The sequence below is a fragment of the Neofelis nebulosa genome, chromosome X, assembly GCF_028018385.1.
Source record: "Neofelis nebulosa isolate mNeoNeb1 chromosome X, mNeoNeb1.pri, whole genome shotgun sequence".
NCBI classification, from domain to species: Eukaryota; Metazoa; Chordata; class Mammalia; order Carnivora; family Felidae; genus Neofelis; species Neofelis nebulosa.
Window position 1 is genome coordinate 87,238,465 of NC_080800.1, and position 12,539 is coordinate 87,251,003.

A 12,539-nucleotide genomic window follows, 5' to 3' on the forward strand; every position below is an offset into this window, starting at 1 on the left:
CTAAGTAAAAATAATTACAAAGATGGCTAGAACAAACTCTTATTCATGAGTTCAGACTAGTCAAAGAGAGTAAGGTAGTTATGTGTACTTACTTATATATCCACACATCCATTGTCTGAGCAAATTAGTTTATTAGGCAAGATATGGCTAATTGGTAATATCTCTAGCTCTAGTGTCAAAGGAAAGTTAAGGGAAAAAAAACCAGTTTATGAAAACTCTGTTGAATAAAATTGGTGTCCTGGGGCTGATGCCTGGGTAGGTCAGTCCGTTAAGTGTCGTCTCAGGTCAGGATCTCACGGTTTGTGAGATCGATCCCCGCATTGGGCTCTGCGCGGACTTTGGATTCTGTCTCCCCCACACCCTCCTCTCAAAAATAAATAAATATATTTTTTAAATTGGTGTCCTGATGTTATATTCTAGTGAAGCCTTTTCTTTTGTTTGTACTAGGATGTTAATTGAGTATAAAGCTAAATTTAAAGGTTATCCAATTCTTTATGTATATATGCAAGTGTTGGCCTTATTACATTCCTCTGCTTTTGTATGTTAATGCAGTCGTCTTTACAGGTGCTGTTAATGAAATGGCTGCTAATCCTGGCTATTATGCTGAAGTGGTTGAGCAGTCCTTAGGGACCTGCAACTTGGCTACTGAAGAAATTGAACGTGATTTGCGTCGCTCCCTGCCTGAACACCCAGCCTTTCAGAGTGACACTGGCATATCTGCTCTGAGGCGGGTACTCACTGCTTATGCATACAGGAATCCCAAAATTGGATACTGCCAGGTATGACTTCAGTATGAGCCCATCTGTGTACATATTCCAAATGGTAAAATCATATCAAATATAGCTCTATTTGAAAATTGTGATAAGAAAGGTTGGGCTGAGATTGATAAGGGCTTATTTTTAATCTAAGTAGATGGTAGCGGGAATACTTAAGAGAATTGGTATTTCATTACTTCGTTTTTCTTTTACATTTAACAAGTGTTTACTGCATTCCTGCTCTGTAAAAGATACTTTGCTAGGTGCTTAAGACTATATAAAGATGAATCCTATAAGGATCCTGCCCTTGAAAGTATATGAACGAGTAAGCATTAAAACATATTCATTGGCAAATAAAAAGCAAGTGGGACAAATTATTAAAGAAATGTAAAGTTCTGTCAGGATTTATCATAGGGATAAATTATTTTCATCTGGAGGAATCCGAGAAGACTTCGTGGAAGAGGTAGCATTTGTAGGTCTTGATAATTGGTGAATTTTGGATGTATGGAGCTGGAATGAAAGAATGTTCCAGGTAGAAGCATCAGTGTAACCAAACACAGATAGAGGTAAACATAGAATGTATGTAGAACCATGTTCTGTTTCTTAGAAATTTAGGGTGAATGAATCTAAGTAGATAGAGGAAAAAAATCAGGTAGATTGGGAGAGGTCAGGAGTTTGAATTTTATTTTGTTGACAGTGGGGGAATCATTGAAAAAATCCTTTAGGAGCACACTATATTAACTAGGGATGCTAGACTGCTAACACAAATAACCTCAAATAGGTAATAGCTTAAACACAATAGAAGTTTCCTCAAAGGAATAAACAGAAGAGCAAGTATTTAAGTCAATAGGCAGCTCTCGTTCATGAGATTATTCAGGGCCTTAGGCTGAAGCACTCCCTGTCATCTTCAAAACATGGCTTCCAAGATGCTCTTTCATTGCCATTACCATTCACAGGAAACCGGAGAGAGCATGGAGAAACAATTATAGATTTTATTGGCTAGTAGGCCTAGAATGCGCATACATCACTTCATCCACATTCTGTTGGAGGGTCTTAGTCTTCTGGCCACACCTGTTTACAAAGAAGTCTGCAAAATATAGTGTGACTGAGCATATATATATCCAGATACTATGGAAGAAGGGAGACTGGATTGTGGTGGATAGCTAGCACTATCAGCCACACATTCCTTTATAGTGGGCTGAGCACTTATAATGATTATGTATCAATTCTATCCATTAAATCTTATCAATAGAGAATTTTTTTGAAAAACAATTTGAGTGAATGGATCACCTAAATTACAATATTTAGCGTATTTTAGGATCTCTGAGAGGTAAAAAAAAAAAAAAAAACAAGTGTGGCACTTCTTTTCTCAAAGAGCTTATACTCACAGAGTCCACAATGTTATCTATATATAGTGTAGAGGCACCTTCAAAGTAGGTGGCACATGCTTTTGACTTCTAAAAGATGAGAGCAAAGTTAGAAACATGGAGGGCACAAGGAAAGTTATTCTGAGTTAAAGTAACAATATGAGCAATACCATTCATGTGAGAATAAGCCTACCATGGAGATCAGTCTGGCTAGATTTATGTTAGAATCAAGAAGTAAATAAGTTTGTGTAGGACAAAATCATGGAGAATCTTTCAAGCCGAGAAAAAGTCTGAATTTAATAAGCAGGTTTTATTGCTTTTGATCAAAAAGCCATGTGAACTGTACTGACTCATTATGGCTGATGGGACTAGTTGAGAAAGTTCTCATATATTCCTAGGTTGAGTGTTTTTATCATGAAAGAGTGTTGGATTTTGTCAAACCATTTTTCTTTGTCTATTGAGATAATCATGTGATTTTTTACTTTTATTCTGTTAATGTCCTGTATTACATTGATGTATTTTCATATGTTGACCCTCCTTGTATTTCCAAGATAAATCTCCCTGGGTCTTGGCTCTATAATCCTTTTTATGTGTTATTGGGTTCAGTTTGCTAGTATTTTGTTTAGTAGTTTTACATTTATATTCATAAAATAAAATGATACCTAGTTAAGATACCTCTTTGGTGTTAGTATCAGGGCCTCATAGAATAAGGTGGGTAGTATTTCTTCCTCTCCTATTTTTTTGAAGAGTTTATAAGGGATTGATGTTAATTCTTCTTTAAATGTTTGGTAGAATTTGCTAGTGAAGCTATCTGTTCCTAGAGTCTTCTTTGCAGGAAATTATGTCATTACTAATTCAGTCACTACTTCTTATAGGTCTATTCAGATTTTTCTGTTTCTCCTTGAGTTGGTCTCGGTAGTTTGTGTTTTTCTAGGAATTAACCATTATATATCTAGGTTATCTCATTAACCATTTTATATCTAGGTTATCTCATTTGTTAGCATATTCCCTTAGAATCCTTTTTATTTCTGTTAAGATTGGTAGTACTGTTCTCTGTTTCTTGATTTTAATAATTTGAGTCCTTTCTCTGTTTTTCATCTTTTTGGTTAGGCTACCTAAAGGTATTTTGGGGTTTGTTTCAATTTTTAAAAATCTTTTCAAAGAACCAACTTTTGGTTTTGTTGATTTTTCCCTATTTTTTCTATTCTCTATCACATCCTACTTCTGTAGAACTTCAAGATTAACCAGAGGTGAGAGCTTAGGGCCTTTTCTGTTCTTTCCTGAGCATACACACATCTCTGGGCATGCATAAAGCCATATCGTGCACATGGCCTTCTAGATTCCCAGGAATTTCTCAGAGCCTTACAAAGCCCCCTATGGGTATCTCATTACCCAGTTTTTCATTTTGACCCTTTATTAGCCTATTATTTGACCCAACTTTTATCCACTGCCTCAGCAAGCCTCATGTTCAATAACTGCCTCCAATTGTTTTCAACAAACACACTGAGAGAAGGGTTTGCCTACCATGAACGCTGTGTCAGGTCAAATAAACACAGCCTTGTGAGTGGAGTCTTCAAGTGGAAACCACCAGACAGGCCAAATAATGACAATTATGTGAAAATGGGTCTCTGAAGGAGCTCCAGCCCTGCCTGGTCCCTGCAGTGGCTGCTAGGTGTTTTTACTATAATTGCTGGAGTGTTGGTTTTTAAGGCTAATGTGAAGCTGAGGAGGAGGTATGCGTATCAGGCAATTTAAAATGCCACAGAGCTCACTGTTTTTACTGAGATTCAGCCATTTTATTAAATAAATGCTTTCTGAGTTGTTATAAGATTTTGGTTAATTTTCATAGTTCTGAAAAATTGATTCTGACAGTATTTTCCAGTGTTCTTGTTTCTTTTTTTTAAATTTTTAAAATGTTTATTCATCTTTGAGAGACAGAGACAGAGCATGAGTGGGGAAGGGGCAAAGAGAGGGAGACACAGAATCGGAAGCAGGCTCCAGGCTCCGAGCTGTCAGCACAGAGCCCAATGCAGGGCTTGAACTCACGAACTGCGAGATCATGACCTGAGTTGAAGTCGGACGCTCAACCGACTGAGCCACCCAGGCGCCCGAACCAGTGTTCTTGTTTCTTATATAAAGGAGAGCACTTTCAGAGGGCCTTACTCTGCCATTTTCACTGACCCCCCCTCCCATTATGGCTTCTTTTTAAAAACTTTTTAAAGTTTATTATTTTGAGAGAGAGACCGAGCACAAGCAGAGAAGGGGCAGAGAGAGGGAGGCACAGAATCTGAAGCAGGCTCTAGGATCTGAGCTGTCAATGCAGGGCTTGAACCATGTTGCAGACCACGAGATCATGACCTGAGCTGAAGTTGGATGCTTAACAGATTAAGCCATTATGGCTTCTTGAACAGGAAAATTGATGGGGTAAAAACTAAACTTGAGGTCAAATACAGTGCCAGATCTGGCGAGGAATCTACATACTTAATACACAAATCTATAAGAAAAGTATTAAAATATAAAAATGAGCAACAAGCATGAAAAGATTAGTCATAGAACCAAAAGTACAGATGGATTAATAAAGTATAAAAATGAGAAAGTTTGGCCTCAAAAAATTCAAATTAAAACTATGAAATACCATTTTCACCATCAAATCAACAAGGACCAATTGTAATTATTACAATTCTCAGTATTTAGTATTGGCAAAGGAGCAGTGAAATAAACATTCAAACACTGTTGGTCAGGAATATAAATTGGTACAGTCTTTCTGGAATATAATTTGGTAGTAATATGTCATTTAAAAATAGTATTATTTGAATACTTTCATTGTTATGTATATCTTTCCTGAGAAAAGAATAACATACTTCAAGATTTGTATACAAAGACATTCATTGCAGTGTTATATATAGTAGTGAAAAATTGGATTCAAAATAAATGTCCAACAATAGTAGAATGGTTAAATAATTTATAGTATATTCAACTTACTAGATTATTTCATAGTCATTAAATACACTGTTTTAGAATTATTTAATGGCATTGAGAATGTGTAATAAGATTGTAAGTGAAAAAAAACAAACTTTAGAAGGGTTTGAAAAAGGAAGGAAAGCACACATATGCACACACATAGTACATCAACTTATTAACAGTGGTGGTCTCTGGGTAGGTAGGATACAGGAGATTTAATTTCCTTCATACATTTCCATTCTTTCCAGATTCTATACATTAAGGGTTTATTACCTTCATAATAAGCTCTGTGGCCAAATGTAAAAGTAATGATCTGACATTTGTATGCAAGATAGATTACAAGGAGAAAGTTGGGGTGGAATGGAGAGGATAAAGCAGATCAAAAAGACATTTTATAAGAAGAAACTAGGCTGTAAAGACACATTGGATGTGGCAGGTAAAGGGTTTCGAGCATGATCAAAATTAGGATAGCAAAGAAGAGAATCCTGTTTAATGAGAAAAGGTGTTTAGTTTTGAACACAATTGAGGATGATTGATATTTAAGAGATGTTCTCTTGTAGGCAGTTGAAAATACAGATGAAGTTTGTTTCTCCAGTTTTAATATGTTCTTGAAAATTATGTGTTTTTCCAGATTTGCAATAATTAAGATACTTTATTCACTGAACTTAGTGTAAAATTATAGAGGTTTTGCTTATTTTGTTCTATATTCATATTACTGCTTCATTTTCTTTGAATTTACTGTATAAAGTAACTGATTGCAAATGTCAGCCAGACTTTACCTTGTTTTGCTTTAGACTGGCTCAGAGTGCTTATGTTTCCATTATGATTACTTTTCATAGTTTTTATTACTGAAACTAGTGTTTGAAAAACAAATGTAATCATCACCCAAGCAGTATTTATTTATTTATTTTTCTGTCAATTTTAGGCAATGAACATTTTAACTTCAGTGCTTCTTCTGTATGCAAAAGAGGAAGAAGCTTTTTGGCTTCTGGTTGCTGTGTGTGAACGGATGTTGCCTGATTATTTTAACCGTCGAATCATTGGTAAACACACACACATACATATCCCATATATAAGCACATATTTTTTTCTGAACAATTTATATGTCTCTTGTAATTATGTACCAATTTATGTATCAAGTGGAAGAACTGATCAATTAGGTTTTGAAATACACAAAATGTAAGCAGTATCAAAATGTTACATTCACTGATATGCTCATGAGAAGAGCTTTTTGTACTGAATATATGATTGGAAAGTTTTTTTTATTATGTTGCTTTTTTAAGGTAAAATGCCTGGTCTGTTTCTTAAGAAATAGAAATTTTAAGTTGACTATCTCTGTATTGCTAAAACAGTGGTGATCTGAAGCATCCAGAGCTACTGGAACATTTTTAATAATTACTTAATGAGAGAGAGATTTTAACCAGCTTGAAATCTCTACATTTATATGAATTGTATTGATATTTTCAAGGTTTAAAAGAAGGGTCAATTTCTTAGTTTGTTAATTGTATAATATTTTCTTCAGTCATCAAATATTTATAGATTTTGATACTCTACCTTAAAGCTGTAGGTGGTTTCTACTTTGTACACTCATACGCCTTCAGTATCATAGCTGGGTTATTGATTGCATTTCATTCTTTCATTATAGTTATTTGTGTATTTATCTAAAGTTCTTTCATTATAGTTATTTGTGTATTGATCTGAAGTTCTACTAGATATTAAGCTCTTTGAAGATGAGGCTATTTCATTAATTGGAGTATCTCTTATGGTGCCTATTACAGGTTTCTGCAAAAGATTGAATAAATTACTGTTCAAATGAATTTGAACTGAGTTTCTCAAGTGCTTCTTGATTCATGACACTTTACTAGCAGATAAAGAGATGTGTGAAATATAGGAAAGGCACTGAAGAAGTTCATAATTGAAGGAATAGAAATGAGATATATTGGCATACTAGTAAGTGGGAAGGTATCAGAAACAAGTCCTTTTGAAGGGGATTCATTTTTAAACTTCTTTTTATGCTCACCAGGTGCCTTGGTGGATCAGGCAGTCTTTGAAGAACTTATCAGGGATCACTTTCCCCAACTTACAGAACGTATGACCGATATGACATTCTTTTCCTCAGTTTCTCTCTCATGGTTCCTCACACTTTTTATTAGTGTGCTGCCTATTGAAAGTGCAGTGAATGTGGTGGACTGTTTCTTCTATGATGGAATAAAGGCCATTTTACAACTGGGATTGGCAATACTTGACTATAATTTAGACAAACTGATCACATGTAAAGATGATGCTGAAGCTGTGACAACTTTAAACAGGTACTGTCAGAACCGTAATGTTTAAATCTGGCGAGCCCCTTGGAGATGATCTTGTTCAGTCCCTTTGTTTTGCAGATGAGGAAATAGCCCTAGAAGCTTTTAACAGTTTGCCCAGTCTCACAAAGCTAGTTGTATGAAAAATCTAGGACTAATGTCCACTTCTCTGTTTCAAAATAAGATATAGCAAGAGCAGATCCCTCTGAAGTAAGTCACTTGGTAACATACACATTTACACTAATACTGTTGATTCAGTACGCTGGGACTTTCATAGTCCCAGTTTGAGCTATAAAGTATTGTTGTGTAAAAGTAGTTTGAAGGGGGAAGAATAGTTGATAATGTTAAAAACCAGTGGGGGAGATCATTCTGGTTTTCAGGTAATTTCAGTCAGGTATACTGAGCCTTATTTTCCCAGTACTTTTTCTGTGAATGTTATTTTATATTGGAGCACTTTGTGTGTGTGTGCACATGTACACTATGTACGTATATGTTAAATGAATGGGTCACTATTGTAAGGGTGCATCAAATACCATTTTGTACAGAATAAAATATAAACACTCTGGCATTCAGAACACTCTACGTTAGGGCCTCAATGTATCTTTTTTATTTCTCCTTACGTGCCTCTACATACCCTGTATTCCATCCTTATTAGTCTATGTGGTATTTGCTGAGTACTCTCTGAGCCTATTTGCTTTCCTCATGCTCTCCTCTCTGCCTCTGAAATAATTTCTTCACCATCCCATTCCCCTCTTCCTTGTCTTCCTAATTACTAACCATCTTCAGATTCCACTTCTTCATAAGACCACCCTTTGTCCTATCAGTTGACATTAACCTCTAACTAGGGAGAAATTAGCTATCATTTTCTCTGCATTTTACTTCCACTAATTTTTGTATTACTGTCACTTTTGGATAGGTTCTTTGACAGTGTCACTAATAAGGATAGCCCATTGCCTTCAAGTGTTCAGCAGGGTTCAAATGTGAGTGATGAGAAAAGCAGTCTTATTAAAGTGGATATTACAGATTTGATTAAAGAGTCAAATGAGGTAAGTTTTTTTTTATACCACAAATATAATTACATAGCATAGTTTAAATGATCAGTACTATAGTTATATCTCTAGTGGTATATCAAGAATAAGATGATAATACAACTAAAGATATAATTTAAAATCCAATTTCATTTGTTTATTTTATTGAGGTATAATTGGCATACAATATTATATTAATTTCATGTGTACGATACACTGATTCAACATTTGTATTGTATACATCGTGAACTGATCACTACAGTAAGTGTAGTTATCATCTGTCACCATACAAAGTTAATACAATATTATTGACTATATTCCCTATGCTGTACTTTATATCTCCATGGACTTACTTTATAACTGGAACTTTGTACCTCTTGATCCCCCCATAACCATTTTTTCCCCCTCCAACTCCCCTCTCCTCTGGCAACTACTGCTCTGTTCTCTGCATCTATGAGTTTGAGTTTTGTTTATTTTTTAGATTCTACTTATAAGTGAAATCATGTGGTATTTGTCTTTCTCTGACTTATTTCACTTAGCATAATACCCTCAGGGTCCATCCATATGTTGCAGATGGCAAGATTTCATTCTTTTTATGGCTGAGTAGTGCTCCATTGTATAAAAATGAGTTCTATCAACTCTTCCTAGGTCATATAGCCTCACCTGCTTCAGTTTGCTATCTTTAAATGAAATGATTCTCACTTGCTTTCACAGATAATGACCACTTATAAATATCTGTCACCATATAAAAAGGTGAAAATTCTTCTTAGAGACTAAGAATTTTTCCAATGTTCTTATACATAGTCTAGACACATAGTAGATTGAATTCTCTCCAGTAAATATATAGAACAACTGAAACGTGGGCGGTGAAAATTTGCATAACCACTGAACAAGTTAGGAAAATAGCTAGAAATAGAACCAAGGCCTCTGAGAATTGAGTCTGATGAAATTCAAGTGTAAGAAAAGCAGATATTTATTATGAATGAGTATCTGCTGAAATCATTTTTTTTGCAGAAATATGGTAATATTCGCTATGAAGATATACACAGCTTGCGCTGTCGAAATAGGTTGTATGTCATACAGACCCTAGAGGAAACAACAAAGCAGAATGTGGTGAGTATCTGCCCTATGGGGGGAAAGCCAATTGGAGTAACATTTTTTTCCAACTTCCTTTAAAAAATTAACATTCCATGTGAAGAAAATGAATATAACTAAACTTTTGAGCTAGATTCTTGGCACAGCTTAGCTTACTGTAAATTTGAGAGGAAGTAAGTTATTTTCTTCTAATGGAATTATGTTGATTTCTCCAAAGTGTTTTGTTATTTGACCTTTAATATTGAATGCTGTGACATAACATATTTTTGACGTGCTTCATCATTACGAACAGCTGACCTACATAGTCATTGCTGTTAATATATTTTATTATCCTTAGAAACATAAGATAAGGTAAAAAAGCTATAAAACTGTGTTTCTAAGTACTCTCCTTTTTAATATTTGGATGGCTACAAAAGAAGCTGTTAATATTGGTTGTCTCTGGTTAATAGGATTAATAGATTGCTGGTTGGAAGAGGGAGAGTTTTACTTTGCTGTGTATATCCTTCTGTACTGATTGAGCTTTTATCATAAGCATGTATTGTTTTTGTAAACTTACTTGCTTAATGGCCACATCCTCAGAGATACCAATCTGGGAAGATGAACATTTCTGAAGATTCTGGGTTTAGCTCTCAATTAAATAATTCAGTGATACTGCTGTGACATAGCATAGAGCCCCCTTGTTTTGGGTTTTATATATTAATTTAAAAAATAAGTAATACATTTTCACTATTAATAACTTAAACATAACAGAAATGTAAAAACATAAACGTTCCTTCCCTTCCCCTATGTTCATCTGTTTTGTTTCTTAAATTGCACATATGAGTGAAATCATATATCTTACTCTGACTTATTTCACTTAGCATACTACCCTCTAATTCCATCCACATTGTTGCAAATAGCAAGATTTCATTCTTTTTGATTGCTGAGTAGTATTCCATTACACACACACACACACACACACACACACAAACACACACACACACACATCTTATACCATATCTTCTTTACCCATTCATCAGTCGATGGATATTTGGGCTCTTGTTGCCTTTTGTTGATAGGGTGATGGGTATTAAGGAGGGCCCTTGTTGGGATGGGCACTGGGTGTTATATGTAAGCAATGAATCACTGGATTCTACTCCTGAAACCAATACTACACTGTATGTTAACTAACTTGAATTTAAATAAGTAATTTTTTAAAAAGTAAAAGTTCCTTACCCCAGGAGTAACCGATATTAAAATTGTTTGGTATATATCCTTCCAGATCTTTTTAGTATGTATCTATAGACATAAATGTGTGTGTTTTGGGGGGGAGGTTAATACAGTTTTTTAAATGAGATCATACCAGTTACTTTTTTCTGCAACTTAATTTTTTCACTGAAAAATATATCATAGTTATTGCATATCAGTACATATAGGTCTACCTCACTTTTCTTAACATACTGAATAGTATACCATAGTATGGACATGCTATATAGTTGACCCTGAACAATACAGAGGTTAAGGGCCCCGATTCACTGTGCACTTGAAAATCCACATGTAGGGGCGCCTGGGTGGCGCAGTCGGTTAGGCGTCCGACTTCAGCCAGGTCACGATCTCGCGGTCCGTGAGTTCGAGCCCCGCGTCGGGCTCTGGGCTGATGGCTCGGAGCCTGGAGCCTGTTTCTGATTCTGTGTCTCCCTCTCTCTCTGCCCCTCCCCCGTTCATGCTCTGTCTCTCTCTGTCCCAAAAATAAATAAAAACTGTTGAAAAAAAAAAAAAATCCACATGTAACTTTTGACTTCCCAAAACTTAAGTACAGTTGACCCTTGAACAACATAGGTTCATACCGTACAGGTCCACTTACACATGGATTTATATATATATAAATACAGTATAGTACCGTAAATGTATTTTCTGTTCTTTATGGTTTTCTTAATATTTTCTTTTCTCTAGTTTACTTTGTTGTGAGAACACATTATATAATATATATAACATACAAAATGTGTGTTATTCCACTGTTTATGTTGTTGGTAGGGCTTCCGGTCAACAGTAGGCTATTGGTAGTTAAATTTGCGGGGAGTCAAAAGTTTTATGTCAATTTTCGAGTACACAAGGGGTCAGCGCCCCTAACCCGCATGTTATTCAAGGGTCAACTGTACTCCTGTTGACCTGGAGCCTTGTTGATTCAGACCTTTTTTTAAAAATCAGTATTGAGTGTTAATTGTGACCAAAAGATTTTTCCATATGTTGAGTTTATATATTTTTCTGCTTTGTTAATGTAGTCAGTTATATTAAGGAGTTCCTAATATCCTTCTGTTGGGTTTTTGAAATGAATTCTGTTTGGTCATGTTGTATTATTATTTTAATATTCTGCTTTGATAATTTTGCTAAATAGTTTAGCTATGTTCTTTACATCTATGTTAAAGTGACATTGGGTTACAGTTTTCTTTCTGTGTGTGTGCTAACTTTAGTTTTCTAATGAGAGTTGTGCTCACGTCATAGAATGAATTTTGGAATAAATTCTATTTTACTATGCTCTGGAATAGTTTAGATCACACAGGAATTAACAATTACCTGAAAGTTTGAGGAATTGAGCCTATGAAACTATTTGGATCTGCTGCCTTTTGGTAGATGACAGACTTTTTATTACCTTTTCAGTTCTGTCTCTTCAGAATTTGCTCTTTCTGGGTTAATTTTGGTAATTTTTGTCCTAGAGAATTATTCATTTCATCTAGACTTTCAGATATATTGATATAAAGCTTAAAGAATTCATTCAATAGATATTTAATGGTACCTCTGTGCTGAACACTTTTAATGACCTATGTTTATACCTATGTTTATATTATAATTTTACTTCTCAATGTTTATTTGTGTTTTCTTTTATCACACTTGCCAGATATTTGTCTATTTTACTTTTTTTTTAATTAACCAGCTTTTTGTTTTATTTATTGAGTGTAGTGAGTTGTTTTTAATTTCACTATTTTATTAATTCTATCTTTTATCTTTACTCTTTTAAATTTCTTAAATACCCAAATCGTTGTACCATTGGTG

The 12,539-nt window shown here is 34.8% G+C and overlaps 1 protein-coding gene across 2 annotated transcripts in view; it reads left to right on the forward strand.

Annotated features, from left to right (window-relative positions):
• TBC1D8B (TBC1 domain family member 8B) overlaps positions 1-12,539 on the forward strand; it is a 56,627-nt gene that overhangs the window by 32,164 nt on the left and 11,924 nt on the right. For both annotated transcript variants that reach the window (XM_058712643.1, XM_058712644.1), the window contains 5 exons: positions 565-779; positions 6,009-6,126; positions 7,107-7,392; positions 8,303-8,432; positions 9,429-9,527. In XM_058712643.1, coding sequence (XP_058568626.1) covers positions 565-779; positions 6,009-6,126; positions 7,107-7,392; positions 8,303-8,432; positions 9,429-9,527 — 848 coding nt within the window. The remainder of the gene's footprint in view (positions 1-564; positions 780-6,008; positions 6,127-7,106; positions 7,393-8,302; positions 8,433-9,428; positions 9,528-12,539) is intronic.